This window comes from Schistocerca nitens, chromosome 4, assembly GCF_023898315.1.
Source record: "Schistocerca nitens isolate TAMUIC-IGC-003100 chromosome 4, iqSchNite1.1, whole genome shotgun sequence".
In the NCBI taxonomy this organism is placed as follows: Eukaryota; Metazoa; Arthropoda; class Insecta; order Orthoptera; family Acrididae; genus Schistocerca; species Schistocerca nitens.
Window position 1 is genome coordinate 903916502 of NC_064617.1, and position 22567 is coordinate 903939068.

Here is a 22567-nt window from a genome sequence, read left to right on the forward strand (position 1 = left end):
AAGGAGGTTGGATGTTCCACAAACATCACTGTAATTATGATTATATTTCCATCAAGTTTGCAAGACAAATTCACGCTCTTCCTTAGTTAATGTTCTATTCATTGTTTCTAAGATAACGACAGACAACATTAACTTCAGATTGCTGGTGACAGCTGACTTATGGGTATGACTCACTAGTCAAATTCACAGCTGACTAACATTAAGCTAGGCAAATAAATTCTTAGGATTTCTATAGTCTGATCAAACTTGCTTGATAGTTGGTGCTTCACGTTTTGGAGGTGTGTTCCTCCAATCAGAGCGCTCAACGCCACGCCCAAACTGTTTGCCGTTGCCAAACTGCCACAGCGAACAGTCAGTTCACTTGCAATTTCTCGTCTGGCCCTTTTTCTAGTTATGTTTGGTTCCTGAATCCTGGATCTGGCCCTTTTGTGTCGCATTTCGTCACACATGATAAACACACCCAAAACAACACACACAAAAGGATGGCAACGAAATAAGACACATTTCATACTCACCAATAGCCAAATGCTACTGGATTCTTTCGAAATTTGGTTTCACATATTCAGTTGTTGTTATCACGGAAAATTAGAAGAGAGATAATACACTTAATATTGAATACACATACATTGGTCACTCGTACATATAACAAAGAATGGCTGTTACAGATGTGGGCGCCGAGAGTTCACATAAGAACAACAAGTCCAAAGAAGGAAGGTGCCAAAGATAGGGCACTCTGCCCGGGAGACGCCCCAAGCCGCCCCCCCCCCCCACCCTCCAGTAGTGCAGAGCACGGTGGAGAGAAGGCTCACGAGATGAAGTCGAAATCTTGGTGCCAACGCAGTGGGTGTAGGCGGTGGCTGGGGTGGGAAGTGAGGTCAGCAGTGTTGGTGGTGCTGCAACCCAGTAGTACCAATGGCTGCACTTGAAAGGTGACGGAATGCAGAGACGAATTGGCGAAAGGCAGGACGGCTGCATCAGGAGGAAGGTCATTGTTGAGGGACCATGTTGGTTTAAGTCTATTAACTGAGACTGTCTGTGGCCGTCAGTGGAGGTGGATGGCGAATGTGTTGGCACTGCAACATAGCTCATGGTGAGGGCCTGAACAGGGTGGCTGAAGGACTGCCCACACAGTGCCGTCCCACAGCGTAATAGAGTCGCACGTAGCTAGGTCCTTGTGGACAAACACGAGGGGGGGGGGGTTGTGGAGATGTGTGACATACATGCAGACATGCTCGACCAGTGTGGGGAGATCATCAGATGTGGCAGAAGGTGAATCCTCCATGAACTAGGCAGGGAGAAGGAGAGGCTTGCCGTACAGAACCTCGGCGAGCGAGGCATTAAGATCTTTACGAGTCGAGCGAATACCCAGTGGGACCCGTGGGAGGGCCTCCAACCAGAGGCCTCCGTGTCACATTAGGGTGGGCTTGAGTGTGTGGTGCCACCACACAATGAGGCCGTTCAACTGCAGGTGGTATGCTGTGGTATCAAACTTGGCGTCGCCACAGAGTTCATAGAATTGTGCAAGGAGAGCAGACTCAAGTTGATGTCCCTGGTCAGCGATGAGAGACATGGGACAGCCAAAGCGAGCAATCCAAGCCGAGATGAAGGAATGGGCGACGATCTCGGCTGTGAATTTCAGTAAGGGGGACAGCCTCGACCCAGCAATTCACACGGTCGATGATTGATAAGATATATCTGTAGCCCTCACACAGGGGAAGAGGATCAATGACGTCGATATGGACGTGTTGGAAACGTCCCTTTGAGATGTTAGATTTGCCTGGAGGAGGTTGAGCGTGCCTACCAACCTTGCCGTGCTGGCACAGCACGCACCTGTGGCTCCAAGTGCGACAGTCGGCGCCCTCAGCTGAGTCACTGGCATCAGTCGTGATCGAGTCAATAGGCCTCAGGGCCAGGGAGGGTGAGTGTGACGGCTTTGGCGAGGGCAGTTTTAAGGTTATCAAAAGTGTTAGGCATCGGTTGGGTTCACTCCACCTTCCATTTTCCATTAGTGCTCTTGCCGGAGAGAGTGTTGGTGAGCGCCATTTGTACGGAGGCAGCTAGAGGAATATGGCGGCGGTAAAAGTTTGCCATACCCAGAAAACAACAAGCTGAGCATAATCCTCGGGGAGGGGAAATTTAAGTATGATATCGACACGAGAACTCGTCGGTTGTAGGCCGTCGGCAGAGTCAGAATGGCCAGGGAAGGTAACGGATGCGGAACATAGTTGAGATTTATCACTACTGATCACCACGCCATTGGCAGCAATGGCCAAATGGACTGCATCGAGGCGAACTTGATGCTCCTTAGTGGAGGAAGAATAGATAAGGATATCGTCTAAGTAAGCATTTGCAAAAGGCACATGGAGCCAAATGGAATCAATGAACCACTGCCATGTCTGTGCAGCATTTTTCAGTCCATAATGCATGTAACAGTATTCAAATTGGCTGAAGGGTGTGATGATGGCCATCTTCAGAACATCCAGTGGATTTATAGGGATCTGGTGGTACGCTTTGGAACAATCTAACACGGAAAAAAGGTAGAACCATGAAGCAACTGCATGAAATCTTGGATATCTGGAATGTGGTAGTTATCAATAATGGTGCGGGTATTAAGGGACCTGTAGTCCCCACACATAGATAACATGCCATCCCTTTTGGGAGCAAGGTGAACAGATGAAAACCAGTTGCTATTGGAGGGGTGGAGGACACCTGTAGCCAACAGATCCAGAATGATCTCCTTGGCGTGCATAAGTTTGGAAGTGTTAAGGCGCCTGGCCTTATAATGGACAGGTGGGCCTTCAGTGGCGCGAATTTTATGGCAAGTGCCAATACTGATGGCTGATAATCACATAGGGAAGTCGGCATGAGGGGTCAAGAAGGTTCTCACAGGCAATGTCAGTTCACTGATCTTGATGAACTGGGATGATGTAGGCAAGGTGTCAGCTGCAGTCAGTGACGGAAGGCATGATGTAGGAGTGAAGTAGCATGAAGAATCAGAAGAGGTGCATGCAGGTGCATTTTGGAGATACATTCACGGCAATGTAAAAAAAACAGCAGGCAGTGGAATGTTCAACACTGGAGCAGGTCGACGAGAAGACGCTTTAGAGTCATGCGCTGAACTGCCTCGCTGAGGGGTTGCAGATAAGCGATGTATGGAATGCCATGCATGTGACAATTCGGCAGAGGCAGAGGTGATGTGGGTGCATAAGTCATCATTCTGGGTACAGAGTTCATTGATCTGGGAGTGCACATACAACAGATCAGAGAGCCATGTGGTTATGCACTTGACCAGAGAAGCACACATGGAAAGTGTAGCCAAGGAGGTAGAGAGCAAAATGGTGCTGAACTTGGGTGTGTACGGAACTGTAGAGCCATACATGTGGCAGAGTGCGGCAGCCTGCAGGTCTGGTGAAAGTCCCATAATGGTGTAGAAAATCCAACCCAATCACAGGTTCATCCATGTCGGCAGTGTGGAAGGTCCAAGAGAAGGTGTGAATCAGGGAGAGGTGAAGCGACATCTCGATGGAGCCGTGAACCGCAATGGGAGGAAGGTTGGCTGCTATAAAGGCGAGGGTAGGGGGGGACAGCACATTGACAGCATGCTTGGCCAGGCTAATGCTAATGTCGGTGCCATTGTCGACGAGAAAGCGGATGCCGGTCGAGATATCTGAGGCATAGAATCATCGAGTCGCTGAAGCTGGTAGTGCAGCGTCGAAAGATAGGTACCGTGAAGGTATGTGGCAGGATGTGGTGCATAAACATGCCTGCCAGTCTCGTTTGGGTAGGCGCAGTGCACAAGGCAGTTGTGGGCGGTGTTCCAATAAGTAGCATGGAACCAACACAGTGGGTAGGCTGGTTGCGGGCGTAGAACAGACTTGCAGCTGACTTCGGCAGGGCCAATAGCCAATTGGGCCACTGCTCAGGCGAGGTCGGTGGCTGTTGGGAGCCTGCTGGCAGTACATCCTGTAGACCACTAGGTGGCAGCTCCTGACAGGCAGCTGAGGTGCCGAGGTGAGCACCCGCCTCTGCCTACAGGGCACTCAATAAGCAGTGATTAGGCTGTCGAATATTTGTGTAAGGCAGGCGGTGAGAGGATCAAGTCACTGATGAGATCCATTTGGGGGTGGAGATGACTCACCAGGAAGACAAAATGGACATCATCATTGGAAATGCCTTGGATGACCAGGAAGTGGTCCAGTAAGGTGAACCGAGTGTTTTGGTTGTCTTTTTGCAATGCAGGTAGTTTAGGGAACCTGCCTCATAACATATGTTGAGGCAGCACCGCCAGATGGAGGTCTGTGCAGTCAGAGCAGGATGTCTCCGATGCCAGAAGTGCGGTAGCGGTGGACAGTGTGTCGCCCGAGGTCTGGGTGGGATGTTGGTTGCATGCAGCACATGATACAGAGGGAGTGGGCGTATAAGCTAGCAAGGTGTGTCCAATTGGGAAGCCTGACGAAGAGCAATGCATGTGTAGTGGCCGGTGCTGTTGCAACAGTGGACGGGTGTCAGTCATGGTGGAGCCACAGTGTGGCAGACCCAGTAACCATAACGGCCGACACTGTTATGAAAGCGAGTGGAAGGCGGTCGTGGTGCAATGACAGTCGTGAAAAATGGCATGGTCGAGGAGACCGGCATCGCTGAAATGGCGTGTGGGTGGGTAGGTGGGGGGGGGGGGGGGGTGAGTTGGGGGCTGTGACACTATGTAAATTAGAATGTGCTATGTGCTACCCCGGGCATAGAAATATTTCGATTCTATGTCCTGGCACTTTGCCGACACGTCAAGCGATCCCTAAACTAATGATGTACATGAAAGATAAACCACAATGTCCTTAACTGGAAGGTCACCCACATTGTGGTTAGGTGGTGTGCACTGTCCACATTGTGGCTGTTCTTGTGGTGCCCACTAGTGGAGGTAAGATTAGGTGGCCGCAGGTGTGGCTGGGCATAAATAACTGTTCACTTTTAACCAAGTTCTAAGGAAGTACACTTGTCCTCTCATAGTCGGAAGTGGCATATTTGATTGTGCCCATTACACTTGCACCGAAAGACACTGGTAGATCCATTGTGGCAGAAACAATACAGTGTGGCACATGATGTTCATAAATGATGAAAACAATCACAAATAATACTCAAGTAGATAATGACAGTGACGGGGTCAGCACTGTGGTTATCATGGAAGATTAATAGAGAGATACCACACTTAATATTGAATACACATTTATTGGTGACACTTACATATAACAAAGAATGGCTGTTACACATGTGCACGCCAAAAGTTCACACAAGAACAAGTCCAAAGAAGGAAGGTGCCAAAGATAGGGCATTCTGCACCAGAGTTGCCACACAGTTATTATTATCATTACAGAGAGCAGCTTATAGCAGATAAACTTCATACAACATGGCACGAAAGCAAACATTTTAAGGGCAGCAAATAGTCACTGCAACTGGTTCTAGGTATATATGACTGAAACAATAGTATCCAAACAAATACCATAGCATAGTGGTAAAGTTATTTTAAATATTTTGTGTATTATTTTCATCATCATATTGACTTTTTTATTTGCTCTCGTTTTTCTTCCTATCATTCTGTTTTCTTTTGGAATCTACTGTGTCACCTATAGCCCATAAATGAGTCTCAACCAGGAGTGCTCATTGGTCACTATCACATCAGCTTATGTAGAAAAGTGAGATGTTGCAGTTCACTTTTAGTGCTGAAACTGATTTTTTTTCTGGCTAGAGTTTGCAAGTACAGGTCAGCTTAAATCACCATGAGCAAAGGGAACATCATTAATACATTGCACAGAGTGGTTGTGGTTAGATTAGGACATGAGCATTAATTCGGGCTACAAAACACATTGCCTGCTGCAGTTCAATCACTGGTCATTTAAAATCAGCTGTTGATAGAGCAACTTGCCTTCTTGCCCATACCTGATGGCAGCAACTTCCAACATTGCTCCATGTTACACAAGTTTGCATGTGTTTGCATGTTGCCTTTAACTAAGTGGTAGTCAATGTTTCAACACTGCAGCACCAAATGACTGATGCCAACTGTCTAGTAATTTTAAATGCACAACAGACATTCTACCTCGAAACGCACCTCATCATCTTTCTAAAAATGCCTGTCACGCAATGATTTCTTCATCTGTGAAAGGAAGAAGACATCACTAGGTGTCACACCAAGAAAATACAGCTATGTGAGACAAAATTTGATGGCCTGAAGAAGCAACATGTGAGACTGTGTCCTAGGCATAATGATGTGTGGCACTGTTGTGGAATAAACTGAACCTTGGACAGCTTCACTTGACACTTCATCTTGTCATCCTCTCGTAACCTTATCAGGAGAATTTGGTAGTTTGCTGCTGTTTTGGTTAGCCCATTAAGAGTAGAATCTGCTAGCATTGCACCATGTCAGCCCTAAAAAACACTCTGCTTCACTTTGCTTGACGATGTTTGGGTCTTCAGATTTATTGGTGGTAGTGAATGCACAAGTTTCCATGGCTCAAGTGATACATCCAGCACTCATCTATGGTGATTAGCCAGCTAAATAAGTCACTGCAATTTAATGCCAGCTACATTTCCACTGCCACCTTATTTCTGCAGGCTTTTTGAATGGATATGAGCAGTCAGAATCCATCAGGTGGTGACTTTTTCCACAGTTAAAAGTCTCATGGAAGATGTTGAAATTGGAGCAAAAACTGATTTTCACTCTCTTCAGTTGGGTTATGCCAGTCTTCAAGCATGAGGGTGTCAACATCTCCTGCACCTCCTGGTTCTTCAGAGGTATGGTCGACCATTTTGTTTTTCATTATTCTGGATTGTTTGATTACACTGGAAATATCTGACCCATGTAAACACTGCATTCTTGCCTTACATTTCCACTAACTCAGCATGAACTGTTGCAGTGTTGTTCCACTTGACGTGCAGAAATTTATTACTGCATGACATTCCACAATTTCAGTAGGCTTCGCCATTTTGTTTTGGCTCCTCTAACAGCAATGTGTTTCAGGTATTTCAGTCAGTACCAGGATTGCAAACATGTATTTGCAAACAAATAAAAACTTAACTATGTGTATTTTTTGAGGTGATAATTAAAACTTCAAGACTACTAACTGAATATTATTATTTTAATATACTGGCACATCCTACATTATACGTAATAACATATAGTGAGCATCTTCCATAAAACACACTGAATGCAAATAGTCCATTTAGCTACTGCCTGTGTTGTCAAAATGACTGTGGAGGGGAGTCAGCTGGACAGACATGATGCAGTTTGCAAGGAGTGTCAGCTCTCACTGATTGGTCTCACTGTGTGCTGTTCCAGGGGAACGCCATCATGGGCTTTGTGATGCTGCTGGCATCATTCGCCACTCCAGCACTGGCCGACCGTGTGGGCCGCAAGGTGCTGCTCGCTGTCTCTGCCTTCGGCATGGCGTTCTCAGAGGTAAGGCATTCTGCCTGACTCCTTCATGTTTTACATTTCTATACAGATTACACCCAGCTGTATCCAAAAGCTTGGAATATGATATGGTTCATGAAACAACTACCAGACCACTACGCACACACACACACACACACACACACACACACACACACACACACAACAGAAATTACTCTCAGCACCAAATACCAGTATGTCTGCATTTTTCAAATAATATAATCTTGACTCTCAGTAGGGATTCAGATTAACAATCACAGCTGTTAAAAATGTTATTTCTTTAGTGCAAACCTTTTCTGAATCAAAAGTATCTGCTGAAGCTGATTCAGTAAACCACAAAATATTACTGGAGAAACTGTGATAATGCACTGTTCAGGCTTGGAAGACCTCCTCGATGAATCATATTTCAGTAATAGTAAACAAATCATAAATTACAACAATGAAATGTCGAATTTCCTCAGTGTTACTCATGAGGTTGCCCAAGGATCAGTGTTTGGACAACTGTTATTTATAATATTTGTAAATGACTTGCCCAGTAACAAACCTTGGAAATCTGCACTTTATGCAGATGACATAACATTCATAATTTCTGGAAAAGATATGAACAAACTGAAACTACAGGACAAAGAGTACACTAAATTGTCAAATATGTAGATTAAAACTAATGAATTATCTGTCAGTTATAAGAAGATTGTGATCATTATTTTCAGAGTATCCAAAATTGATGCATATTGGCCATATATTTTCTTTAGCATTGAACCATTTAAAATTTCTTGGTTGAACAACTTTCCACAATGAATGCTCGAACTTGTTCTCTGACCTTCCGATTGTTTCTTGAATAAAACAATAACAACAATCAACAAACACTACTTTTAACATGAGCTAATATATTTCTCTTCAAATAAGCAGTTGATACCAGTACTTCTATCTTATCATCCATGTATTGAAAAAATGATCGTATGGCATTGTTGGCCGGGAGGCCCCATGCGGGGAAGTTTGGCCGCCGTATTGCAAGTCCTTTTAAGTTGACGCCACTTCGGCGACTTGCGAGTCAATGATGATGAAATGATGATGAACACACAACACCCAGTCATCACGAGGCAGAGAAAATCCCTGACCCCGCCGGGAATCGAACCCGGGACCCCGTGCGCAGGAAGCGAGAACGCTACCGCAAGACCACGAGCTGTGGACATCCATGTATTAACAACTAGCATCTGTGACAAAGTTACAGCATGAATACTTCCATATCATCCAACCAAATTAGTCCTTTTTTCCGCAGCAAACCTTTTTTATATTGTTGTTATGCAGTGTTGAGATGTTGGCACTCTTACACGGTGGTGTGCTGCACTCACAAGAGAATCTATTGTTGCAACCAGCAGGCATTTCTTCTCAGTGCACACTTTTAGATTGCTGTGACCTCTGTCCCATGCTGAAGACAGGCATTGTCTCCTAATACATTGTTTCATATGCATATAAAAACCTGACAAAATCTGAGCATTACATCTATCCTCTTTCTGCTTCAAGCATTATGTGACGAGAAGAACAACATACAGATACTCCCCTGAAGTAGTGGTGTGTATCATTACACTTCTTAATATAGGCCCACCTGGATTTCAATCATAAATTGGAACACTCATACGGAATATTTATCTAAAAAGTTGTCACATGATTTTTATCTCTTGAATAAACTATGTATTTGTTCCTGAAAAGCTATTGCTTAATTCCTTTTATGTTTTCTTCCATTGCCAACTATGAAATGAAATTCTTTTGAAGGATAATTCCTTGGGGATCAGAAATTTTAATATGGTAGAAGAAGACCATAAGGTGCATGCATGGAATTTCCAACACTAAGATATTTTGTAGGCCTTATTCTAATCAGTTAAATACACCAGATGTCCCATATTTCTTCATATACAACATTATATTTTGCACATAGGAGAAAACTATGGTAGATTTAGCCTCATCCCACATTAATAATAGGTATACCTGCAACTAGACTTTAGAAACTACAGTGTAGTTTTGAATATCTAGGTATAAAGCTTTTTAATTCATAACTGTTATGGGTACCTAATTCCCCACTCCATGGCATCAAAAATAAAGTCCAAAATAATTAATGCATAAAACTGTTTGTACTATCATTGAAAAAATTATGTATTTTTCACATATAGTGTTTTATGACAAAAAAAGTAAACCTCCCAAAGGCACTGTCAGATCTCATTGTAACTTCATACACTTACACACCATTGGTAGGTTTATTGGACTTGCAGTTCACTGTGGCAGTTAGAATGGCCACCACAATGCATTTGTGTTGTTCATGTTTAGTGTTATTTCCAACCCTGATGGCATATATAAGTCACATGAATGGCATCAGCTATTGAGTGATCACTGTGAATGGCACAAAGAGGCAATGTGCCTCATTGAGGGTCTCAATTCAGTCAGGTGGTCAAATCATGCAATATCTATATTTGTTGGGCATTCAGATGTGACAGCGACCCAATTTTGGACTGCATGGAAACATGAGGGCAGGCATACTTATTGGCAAACTTCTGATCAACCACTGTATTGTGCACCAAGCACATCATAACATCTTCATAGCTGTGCCTGCCAGCTGAGAACTAGTAATAGACTTCCTGTAACATTCTATGTCATCGTGCACTGTTGATTGGAGATTAGTAACAGCTGGATTAGGGAATTACCATTGCATGCATTACCTGCCATTAATGCAACAACACAAATGGCTATGTTTGGAGTGATGAGATGAATGGGAAGTGTGGACTGCTGATGAATGACATCACACTGTATTCAGTTATGAATTTTGGTCCTCTACCACCCTGGATGACCATCATTGGCAAGTGTTGTGGCATCATGGGGATATGGAGAGAGGTCCTTTTCTTTTCTAATGTTTTGGAGGGGCACAGTGCGTTGCTCATGGTCTCATGGTGTGGTGGATTGGGTCATTACTGTGGTGTGACATTTGTATGCAGCAACAGAGTGATATAATAAATGTTTATTTTATTATTGTTTGATGAAACAGTGATATAGCTCATATAACATAAGTTTATTTTATCATTGTTTAATTAAACAAAGATTAAACTGTGATTTTGTTCATACATATTTACCCTGGTAACCTAAAGATAGCTATTATTTACATGTGCACAAAGAACACCATGCACCCACTCGTGTTATAAAAAATGATGTGCATGCGCATTAGATATTAATGTTTTCTCTAATGTGTAAATACTCAGCGTAAAAGTTTGTTTCTAAAATTTTTTGCAATGAAATTCATTGAATGTAAATATTTAATTATACAAATAAATCTGTCAGATGCAGCCTTACTTGGGGGTACAATAGATACACCACAACCATGCACCAGTTCAAGTGAGGTGGTGCTGAGGGCCTAGTGCATATAGATCATTGAGCTAATTGTCAAAATTGTCAATTTGTACTCAAAGCTACTACACTATTAATTGTCGTTTACACATAAACATGGGTATCCATTTTGTTTATTATGGGTAATAAGTTTCTAAATATTTGTGACTTCAAGTAACATTCTTTCTCATTTAAGTACAGCATACTGGATACACATGCAATTCCTTTTGTTATTACCCTTAGAACCTCAATAGTATAGGCTCACTTTACACCACCTTTTACACAGGGAACTAATTTTAATACCATCTATTGTCTCTCTCTCACTCAACGTATCACAAATCAGTGTCAAGAAGTGCCATTACTCATCTCTCAACTCCACTCTCCTCCGTCCAACTGTTTGAATTCACTTTTTGCCATATTCCACAATGATAATTACCAGCAAGTAATTCTTAGCATCTTTTATTGTAGCTTAGCTTCATCCTTCTTGTACATTGTGCCTCCAACCAGTCCAATAGATGCCACTGCTCATCCCTTCACTCCACTGGCATTCAACAGACTCCATGCCTTGTTTCTCTGATTTTTACTTTTGTATTGTTTTCTCTGGGCATAGTACATAAATTAGATAATGTACACATATACATAATTTGCACTCGTATAAAATTTACATGTTTCTGCTAACATAGATAATATTAATTAAAAATAAAGAAAAAATGAGTAAAGAAAAATTACATCTCACTATCTCCCTTCTTTCTGTTCTCAAAAACACTTGGGAAGATAGCTTATAAGCAAATATTGATGCTTCTTATGTTCAGAATATCCTTTTAACAACAGTTCAGATTCACTTCCTTAAAGACTTCTCTACTAAGAATACAAAAATGATACAAGTACTCAGCTTTAGTTGAGCAAAACAAGAAAAATTACTCTGTTATCACTTTATATGATCTTGCAAAGGTCTTTGTGTAAATCATAAAATTTTACAAGTGAAACTGAAATGGTGTAGCATTAATGATCTTACCCTTGGATGTATGAAGTTGCATCTTAACAGTAGAAAACAGAACTTGATATTAGCAAATTATATGACAGGAATAAGATTTAATTCAAAGAGAGGAAATATTAAATATGATGTGCCCATTCTTTTTTTTTTTTTTGGCCTACATAAATGATTTAACTGGAAAATTGGATGACTCTTCAAATACTGCCATGTTTGCTGATGACGCAAGTATACTGATAAAAGGCCCCAACGCATCCATACCAGACACAGCTGGTAGAATAGGGCAGTAGGCTTAAACCTGCTTCACAAACAACAACTTGATCCTAAATCTTATAAAGAACCATATTATGCTATTTCAAACATGTAAAGATCACTTTCAGATACTAAAAATCAACAGACATACTCTGAATGAGGTTTCATGCCATGAATGATGTTATTGTGCTTTCAGATGGATAATAAACTTAGATCATTCAAACAATGTCTCAGCAGGCTCTAAACAACTCAGTGCACTCTGTTCCTGGCCTCTTGCTAACAAAAGATTCCTAGTAGGTCTGGCAGTGAGACACAGTGGCTGCTCAGCTATGGAGATGGACATAGCTATGATCATTTTTTGTTGAAACAGTCTCATTGGAATGCCTTGTGTTTGTGGTTGATGTACCTCCTACTGTGTGACTATTATCATTTGTGATCTGTAATCAAAAGTGTCTAAATGATTCAGTAGTAGTAATTGCAGTTAACAGCATGAGAGTGTCACAGATGGCTGAGAGGTGGCATGTATGTTGCAGGCACTGCTCGGGCTATACTGCTACAACAAGGAGGATCCCACCTGGCAGCAGTACAGCTGGCTGCCTGTCTTCTGCCTCATCCTTTACATCATTGTCTTCACAATTGGTAGGTGCACACCAACACATCTGTAATCTCTCAGCTAATCCAACCTACATTCAGGTCTTCCACTCGGCACCTTACTTTCTTATTTCTGTTAAAAACACCTTTTGTTCATAACATTCATTGCTCAGCATGCATGCATGACAAGCAGGAAAACACCTAACTGCATTTATGGTTGTAGCTACACATATTTATTTGAAAGATACCATTGCAATAAAGTAATTAAGCTGATAAACTGCAACTCTGTAGTATAACTGAGGAGGCCACAGCTCTTTTTTTTTTTTTTTTCAAAATAGTAGATTTCTTTATAACTTACTTGATTAAATTTAGATGGCATAAGTGTGAACAGCATTATGTAGTGCAGTGACAGCTTATTGTTAATACAGCACTTAGATTAAGTCTCAATGATTTCCTCATTTTTTGTTAATGTATAGCTGACCCTGACAGTTATTCTTAAAGGGATTATGGAACATGATGAACAAACAAACAAATGAATGAATGAATTCCATATAAGTATGATAAAAACTGTGCCAATGATTTATAGGATATAGAAGTAATTAATTAATTAAGAAAATACTGTCTCTGCTCTGCTGAAAAGAAGCCATGATATTCTCACCAATAAGTGAGTGTACATTGAAGTATATAGTGATAAAGGATTTTCATGCCATGATTTCTTACAGTTTCTGTAACAGCATTTGCTATGCATATCCACAGTGACCCTCCATCAATGATTTTCCATTAACTATGTAGATTATGTCTGCTATTCAAACAATGATATCTCAAAGTGCTAACAGGATATGTATGACTGTGAATTCTACAAGCCTAAAATTATAATGGGCAAACAAACAGCCATTTGAATAGTTTTCAGCAATAGATCAAGTAATGAGAAGGCCCTCAAGTATTGTGAGTTTCAGTGCTAACCACATATTGATTATATGGCTCCTATATTACTGTTGTGGGAATATTGATCCACAATAAAGTGCAGGCAATATTAGCTTCACACACCTTATTAACTTATGAGTAAAAATAGGTATAACACACAATGTGGGTAGACTTTACAAGGAAACATAAGCTAATCAGGTGAGAAAAACAATGTCACACAGAAAATGTGAGCTAGACAACACAGATATTTCACACTTCCTTTTACAGTCTCAATCCTTAACTAAATGTGTTGCACACAGCCCCCCCCCCCCCCAGAGAGTGGAAATCCTGGGACAAATGAATATTCATGCTGTATGCTCCTGCCAGCTGGGACAAATGAATATTCATGCTGTATGCTCCTGCCAGCCTTCATATATACTTGTTGTAAAACAGGAAAAAGTGGGGAAGTAGCCCATGGAGGCTGGTCCTCCAACAGTGTGGCCTTGTTAGCAGTTGTGTCAGTCAATGTAGGTGTTGGATGTACATGATTGTATGGTGATGGTGCAGCATGGTGGGCCAGTGTATGATGCAACATAGGCATAGTGTGATGATGGGCTGCTCAGCCCACAGAGTCATCAGCCTGGAGCAAAAGTTTGATGGAAACCTGGGTGATTTTGCCGTTCTTGTGTTCTCATAACAAAAAGGGAGGACCCTGAGGTCGGTAGTCTGGTTGTCGCTGTGAAATCATGTAACAGTCTGTCTATGTATTCACTATGTGATGGGCCTTGCAAGGGTGCAAAGAACCATCTCTTGTGTTGGAGCCTCAAATAGTCCTCATCTTTTATTTTATTTTCTCCACTTCTTCCAGGTGGCAGCTTGGATGATCTAAAAATGATCAGCAGTGCTGACATAGCAGGAACATGAAAACAGGTGTTTGGTAGCATGCCAGTCAGTCACATGTTGCTGCTTTGTTTCAGTCAAAGTTGACACGAGAGTGAAACATTTTAACTTCCATATGTTAGCCACTGTCTTTACAGCAATGGTACATGCACCATTTTGATTGTGGAACACTGCATTGTCTTTAACTATGTTTTTTGTCATTTCCTGCAAGGCCATCACTTTTCCAAGCAAGTTTCTGGCACTGTTCACTATGGTAAGGTAAGAAATTCATTTCTCAACAGTGCTTCTGTGTTGACAAACAAATTCATAGGCATCTACTTGGGCAATGCAGCACCCATAACAACAGATTTTTCAGTTCATGGGGAACACTTGAACAGCTTATATGTCTGTAAACAGTCTCACCATTTAAATGGAACTGAGCTTTCCATGTGGTCATATCAAAGTGAAACTGGTGTAGAAAATCCGCCACAAGAATAGGTTCAGTGACACAGATAATCCTGAAGATACACTACAATTTCTTTGTGAAAGCAAAACTTTTTCACCTCACTGTGTTGTCCAAAAGTAGGTATCTTAGAGTTGTTCACAGCAGTGAGCCAGCAGGCAATAGGAGATCATACTTCAGGTTTCACCTGTGGAACACTAACATCCAACCCCAATTTGACTGAATCTGTTCAGGAGACACAGCTGTATTGTATGTATAAGTGACATGGTATATCAACTTTGTGAACTGTGAACTGTTGAACTGACAAATCAGGAGGAGTCACATTTCTGATAGTAGAAAGGGCTCTACCATCTTGGGAATAATTGTCATAACCCAACACCACATAATGTGAAATTGATGATCCTTTAGTTGCTGTGATGGTGGAATGTAGGCATTCTACATTAGAGCAACCATTCACACCTACATCTTCTTGTCAGTAGTTGCATGCAGTGGTGCATTTTCTTGCCAGCTGTGCAAAGCAGGAATGATAACACTGTCTTATGTGCTGACTGATGTCTTCGAGAGTATTGCGTTGTCCCCCTAATGACATCTGCCTTCACTACACTCACAACACAATATCCAGTTTGTACAGCTCCATTTCAGTTCTCATAAATGGTCAGCAATAAGTAACTGCGAGTCTAAATTTGTGGTGTTACGTGAAACACAGTACTTTTCACTTCAAAAGGTAACTGCTTAAACCATACATGTTATAGCATTGCCTCAGACATTTCAGATTTCACCCCCAGGAATTGAAGATGATGCCAGAACGCATTTGCCAGTAGCTTCACTTGTCAAACCTGTTTATTTGAAGTTCTGTCAGTTTGCCTCTCAATGAAGTACATTGCCTTTAAGGCACATGTATTTGCACAGTAATGACATGACACATTGTACACCATGTCAGCCAATAACAACAAGATTTGAGTGTCTAAACCAATTCAGGTCAGGACAATCATTGATTGTCATCAGTAATACCACTGATATCAAATGAGAGTTCCAGAAGCCAGAACTGTAGGTCCAGTTGATGTGGCATGTATGGCAAAGTGATGAATTTTCCTCATGGCATGGAAAACATGATGCAGCTTCTTGGTCAGTTGTCTGTGAGCTGCAAATCACGTGAATTGCCAGGTACTTGTCCAAAATGTATTGCTATTGGTGGAATGGTAGTCATTTCCTCTGAGTTAACAAACAGCTGTCCTGGTGGGATGGTATGCATGATGGTATTCCATGTTTGATGTGTTTGTCATCTGCCATGACCTTTATTGTAATCACCATTTGTGGGAATGTTGATCCACTATAAATTGGAAACAATTATAATCACACACACTTTATTGATTAACTTTAAGAATACATACAACACACACTAAGGAAGCTCGTTATCTGGAACATAAGTGTGCTGATGGGAAAAACAATCCTGAAAATAATATGAGTTCAACTATAGAAATTTTCCACACTTCCATTTTCAGCGTTAGTCTTGGCCCACTGTGGCACTACACTGTCTCCATTTTGGATTATCACATAGATTCATGGCATGTATAATGCTGCAAGCGTCATGATCTACCTAGAAAACTGTTAATTTAGAACACATCCATAGGATGTCCTATGCCTAAAAAGTAGTAGAGGACTAAGTTATAACCTTCATTTAGAATACGTTTTCATTTATAATTTTACAAAGCAATCCTCCACTAAATACTGCCTTTGTCATGTCTTGCTATGCAGTGATTACTAAATTGTCTGTAGCTGTATTACTTTGCTGAGTAACAAATAGGCACCAGAAGACTTGAGGTGTCTTTCTGATAGAAAAATGTTTTATTGACACTACGTAATACTAATCCTTTCTTTCACCCTTTCTAATGTTATTTAAAATTTTAAACTGTAGGCTGATGACCCTTCAATGCAGTTTTTTTGTTATCGTGTTATAAAAAGCTTACAAAGACCAAGTTACCGTAGTGAAATGTAAGTGTCTAGCTAGTCTTGAAAATTAACAAAAAAGAATGAAGTGCATTCATCTGTTGAAAGTTTTGAGACAGTAATGCAAATTTCTTATTTTTCAAAATTTTAATATTTTCTCAAAATTACTCATGCATCCTCTGAAATGAGTTTAAAAATTTTTGTATGAAATGAGTAGTCAGGAAATTTGTTCCAGAACTTTTCACAGACAGATACAGTAACTTTTAATGGTCCAATAAAATCACATGACTTTTGAGAGAGCACCAGAGGATTTAAGTTGTTTCAGAAGTACCCAAATTTCGTTTCATGAAGGAATGCTCATGTTTTAGTTTTCTGGTGGCCAAGCAGATTGTTGTTGTATACCAGCCCACCACTCACATTGTAACTGGCTGCTTCTTTTATATTCAAAAACATACTTCATCACATCATTCTGCACTTACTGTCCCACCTTCATGTGTGATTTAGTAGACTTTTTTTGTAGGAGGCAACTCACTTTATTAATTTAACATATGTACCTAAACCGCTCAAGAAAACAGGGCGTCTTTTTATAGAGCACTGCCATGACTGCTTATACATTTCAGGCACTACCCACAGGCAAATTGAGGATCTAACAAAGCACCTCAGTTCTTAAAGAGCCAGATTAGGAAACCAAAAGTGAATGTTGTCTAGTCCTTTTGGGCTTTCACCCATCTCCAATTAGCATAATACATATCTGAATCTTCAGTCTGCAGTCACAAAATCAACAGCAAACTGCATGCTGCAGTTGGCCTGTGCAAAATCAACACTTCATGAGTCATATATTTATGGTGTGTTGCTGGTTAGGTGTATTTTTATTTTCAACTCTGCTATTTGTTATACAAAAGGAGTTCTACGGGCTTAGAGCATAAAAGAGATGTAGATAGAGGGTAACGGGGAGGGTTGGAAAGGAGGGGGAAGAGAGGAAGAGGGAGACAGAGAAGGATACAGAGAGGGGAAAGAGATGTGGATACACATGGAAAGGGGAAAGAGGGATGAAAGAGAGAGAGGGTAGAGGGAGCGAGAGAGAGAGAAAGAGAGAGAGAGAGAGAGAATGGCTGTGTGAGTTGAGGGGAGGGAGAGGAAGAATCGTGGGAGAGGACAGGAGAGGGCACTGCATGACCTTGAGAGGGAAGGAGTGGTGTGGACAGTGACATAAGAGAAAATCGAAAAGGTAAGGTATGACAGTGTGAAACAGGTTAGCACAGGTTTAGGTTCAAGGGATTGCGAGAACACAAGATATTCTGAGGAGACAGTTGCCATCTGTATAGTTCAGAGAAACTTGTGCAGCTATAGAGCATCCTAATGGCATACATAGTGAAGCAGAATTTAAAAATCATTTGTGTTGTGGTCCACAGCATGTTTGGCAACTGGATGGTCAACTTTGTGGTTTGCTACAGTTTGGTAGGGGCCTTTCATGCACATAAACAGTTAGGTACCTATAAGGCTCACATAGAATGCTGCACAGTAATTACAGGATAGCTGTTGTATAACATGGCTGCTTCCACATTTGTCCCTGCCTTTTACTGGTAGGAATTGCATGTGACTGGACTGTGGTAGGAGGTGGTACGTGAGTGCTTGAGACAGACCTTGGACCTGTGTCATTCACAAAGGAATGACCTGTGGAGTACAGAATTGTGAGCTGGAATAGGGCAGACAAAGATATTTTTTAGGTTGGGTGGATGGTGAAACACTATTTTGCATTATGTGGATAGAATTTTGAATAGTATATAAATCATCTAAGTACACAATAGGCCTTGGATGTAGGATTGGAGGTTATGGACAATAGATTGGGAGTGTTGGTCAACAAAGACAGATGTTCACTCTGTGGGAACATTGTATCCAAGTAAAATGGGATAACCAATATGTAGACCTGGGGAGTTGGGTTTTTGGAATTTGGTGTGCAGGTACAAAGCAGGAGTGTGGAGGGTTATGGATGTGAAAAGGGAAATGGATTCACATGTCTGGCTTTGGGATGGACCTAAGACCTTCAGGAGCTGGTGGCAGTCATGTTGGACTTCTGGAATGGAATTGTGGTCATAATGTGTTGGAAAGTTGGTGGAGACCCTAAGCCACATATTCATTATGATTCATGACCATGATGGTGGAGAATTTATTGCAGGCAGAATGATAAGGTCTGGATTGGTTTTCAGGTTACGAATACCTGTGCACTGTATAGGAGTCATGTTGGATTCACCGGGGGGGGGGGGGGGGGAGGATTTAGGAAAGCAGGTTGAAGCCAGGTTAGAAGCAAGGAATTCTTGAAAAATTACCAGGGAATGACCAGACAGGAGGGGTGAAATATCACAGTTGGAGGGAAATTCTGTGCTGGGTCTTGATTGGCTGCTGTTGGCCCAGTGCATAGCAATGAAATGTTTCCACAGTAGAAAAAAATAATGGTAAGCAGGTCCTTTACAAGTACAGCATGGCTGAACTAGGTTTTGGGCTAAAGGTGAGGCCTTTAGAAGGTACTGAAACTTCTGCAGTGGTTAGAGTTTTGGTAGAAAGGTTACAACAATATTATGGAACACGTGTTCAGGAGCACTGTGTTTCATGGAGGGGAGAGGAAGTATATGAGGATATGGAAGGCAGTGTGTATCAGCAAGGAATGGTTTGGGAATTCTGAGGGAATGACCATGGAGAGGGGTGGCATGGGGGGGGGGGGGGCGAGGGCGGGGTGGTATTATTAATATCTTTCTTACTACAGACACAAGCACTGTGTTCCAGATAATGAAGTTCTGCTGAAATCTAGACATTCAAGAGCAATTCTGCTATATTTGAATATATTATGCCAATGAAACGTCAAAAACATTGAAGAAGAAGCCCTAAATGTAAACTGCAATTACTTACTATCTTTTTAAATCTTTTATGTTGCTATGTTTCATCCAGATCTTTTTTCTTCTCTTTATTTGCTTTTTTCTCCTCTTCCACCTTTCTTATGTTTGTTTTTTTCATTTTCAGTTCATGAACTTTTTTAGTTAAGTACTCATGTTTGACACATTGATCTTTTCTATCAGACTGTTTTAAAAATTATGGAAACTATTTTTTATTCATTACATTTTGCTTACCATCTGTGCTTATCAGCCAAGTTACAGGAAGTTTCTAATTCTGAAATTGATTAGAAATCTCACATTTCTTAATATTGTTAATATTTCTGTAATTAACTATTCTAAAATTTCATCTGTAGCCTTTGCTGTATTATTAAAAATTTGATAATATCTTGTGAATCATTTATAACAGTGAAAGAAATGTGTTTGTTTTGTAGGATTTGGACCACTCCCATGGACTGTGATGGCAGAAATGCTTCCACCAGGAGTGAAGAGTGGTGCATCGGCTCTCACTGTGTCACTGTGCTGGGTGCTTGGCTTTCTGGTGACTCGCTTCCTTACAGACATGCTGGACGCACTTGGTGTTGAGGGCACCTTCTGGCTGTTTGCTGCTTGCTCACTGATTGCAGGCTTCTTTATTGTCTTTCTTCTACCAGAAACAAAGGGCAAGTCACTGCAAGAGATACAGCAGCTTTTAGAGGGCAAGAACACCTGCAAAGAGGACCCGGGTGGCTCCCATGAGATGACCACTGTCAAGGTGTGAGCACCGCCACGCTCAAGTCTTGGGAGGCCCCTTCACATCACCATGGGCCACCTTTTAATAAAGAGTCTGCAGGCATCTACCGCCCTCTGACTGCCTGCTGTACATGGGGCATTTTGTCTCTCCGAAGCAAACAGCTTCGTCCCAAAGCTTCATCAGATGCAAATGATCAGCCAGGGACAGTAAATGTTTTTGAAGGCATTAGCCCCAATTTTAATTGTCTGTGTGCCCTTTTTCTTTCATCCAAAACTCACCAGTTGCATTTTATAAACCTATAATGATACACTCTTATTAGAAACAGAACTGGTGTTTGAGGGAAGACTAGATCAACATTCCATTTTTAGTTTTTTTTTCTTTTACCATATCTGGTTACGGTTTCTTGGTTGCTTGCCACAGCTCATTTATGACAGATGCAATCAGCAATGATTTCACATGCAAGAAAAGTACTTGAATTATTTTAAAAAATGTGTAAGAGTAGAGCCACTGTGGAGCAAAAGGCATAGCTATACAAATTGCTATAGTTGACATTTGCAATCAAAAAGGTGTATACATACTTTTTGGCAAGGTTCTATGTAATGAATAGCATGCAGTTAACAAGATAGTCTTTTGTACATTCATTTTGTGTAAACACTGCAGATTTTCAGTTCTGCATATCTTTACAGATACAAATAATGCAAGCTAGGCCTGCATTGTATAGTTTTCCATGAACTATGGTGAAGACAGCATGAATGCAACATTTGTATTTATTAGTACAAAATGAGTAATATTCCATAAGAATTAAAACAGTTGAACTGTATGCAATTCATTCAATAACTGTGATGAGATAAAATGAATCAAAGAGTGAAACTTATGAGGAACATTCTTCTTCCATTAAAAATAAAAGTTCCTTGTTCATAGTCATATGCAGGGCTTTCAGATCAGTTTAGTGTCAATTCTAGCAATTTTAGTCATATTTTGTATTTGCGTATGCAGAAAATGTGTATAAAAGTGTTTGAAATATTTGGTGCACTGGCCAAAATAACACTGTTGACTGCCTGCTGTGCAGGTTTTGTGTTTCTGGGCCAATGTTACAAAGCATTTTGTCATAATGATCCACTCACCCAGTTTGTTTTGTGATACTTCATTTGGGTGTACGGCACATCTTTATTTATGAGTTAGAGCAGTATTTTCTTACTGAATAGCTTTTTACATATGATATATCTATCTGCATTTGTACATAGTAATTTTTATAGTATCCAATAATATAAAAAAGGTATAATACTGAACTTTCTGGAGATGAAATAAAGATTGTCGTTCCTGTTCTAATCTGTAGCTTTAAACAACTGTTTTAAAATGTTATTTAAATATACATATATATTCTGTTTAGTAAAAAAATGGATTAATATATATCAGAGAGACTCCAGTGCGAAAACAAACCAGCACTATTTGGGTAATTACTGGAAACATTTCATATTAAAATATTTTAACAAGGAAGATGCATTCTCAACTCACTTAAGCTTCATTCCAACTTGAAAGTATCTCGCATCCTGTTGATTTGAAGAGGAACAGGCTTAGCATGTATTGCATCCTCTCATCCCTGTTGATTTTCAGCAAACTACATCAATCATGTACTACGTAGAATGCATGTTCACTAACAGTTCAGTGTGTTTCTGGTCTGGAGAGATGATTGCATCCTTGCTCTACAATTGCAGGAATGCTAACATATGTTTTATGGATAACTTAGAAAAGAAATTAAATTTTCTGCCTTAATTAAGGAGTTGCAATTTTTCTCTGAGTTGAGGCACACAATATGTCGGGTCACGAGAATGTTCGCTGTATTGGATACATAAATATGGCTAACATTACAAAACAATATTAAGTGCCACATATACATAAAATAAGTAGAAGACCTGAACTTGTTGAGTGATTTATCAATAACTCCAGTCCACCTTTTAAGGAAACAGATACAAGGCACTACTATTATCTTTTAGTAAGCATTGCTTCAGTGGCTGGAGCCCTTATCAGGTGAGCTTGATGGGATATATTGGAGGGATTCAAACATGCTCTACTGGGAACTTAACTAATAGCCATAACCTTATGAAAGTACAAAACA

At 40.9% G+C, this 22567-nt stretch overlaps 1 protein-coding gene across 1 annotated transcript in view; it reads left to right on the forward strand.

Moving 5' to 3' along the window:
- LOC126253462 (facilitated trehalose transporter Tret1-like) overlaps positions 1-21948 on the forward strand; it is a 159803-nt gene extending 137855 nt beyond the window's left edge. The window contains exons 6-8 of the mRNA XM_049954816.1: positions 7325-7444; positions 12584-12689; positions 20153-21948. Coding sequence (XP_049810773.1) covers positions 7325-7444; positions 12584-12689; positions 20153-20478 — 552 coding nt within the window. The 3' untranslated portion in view covers positions 20479-21948. The remainder of the gene's footprint in view (positions 1-7324; positions 7445-12583; positions 12690-20152) is intronic.
- The last annotated feature ends 619 nt before the right edge of the window (positions 21949-22567 follow it).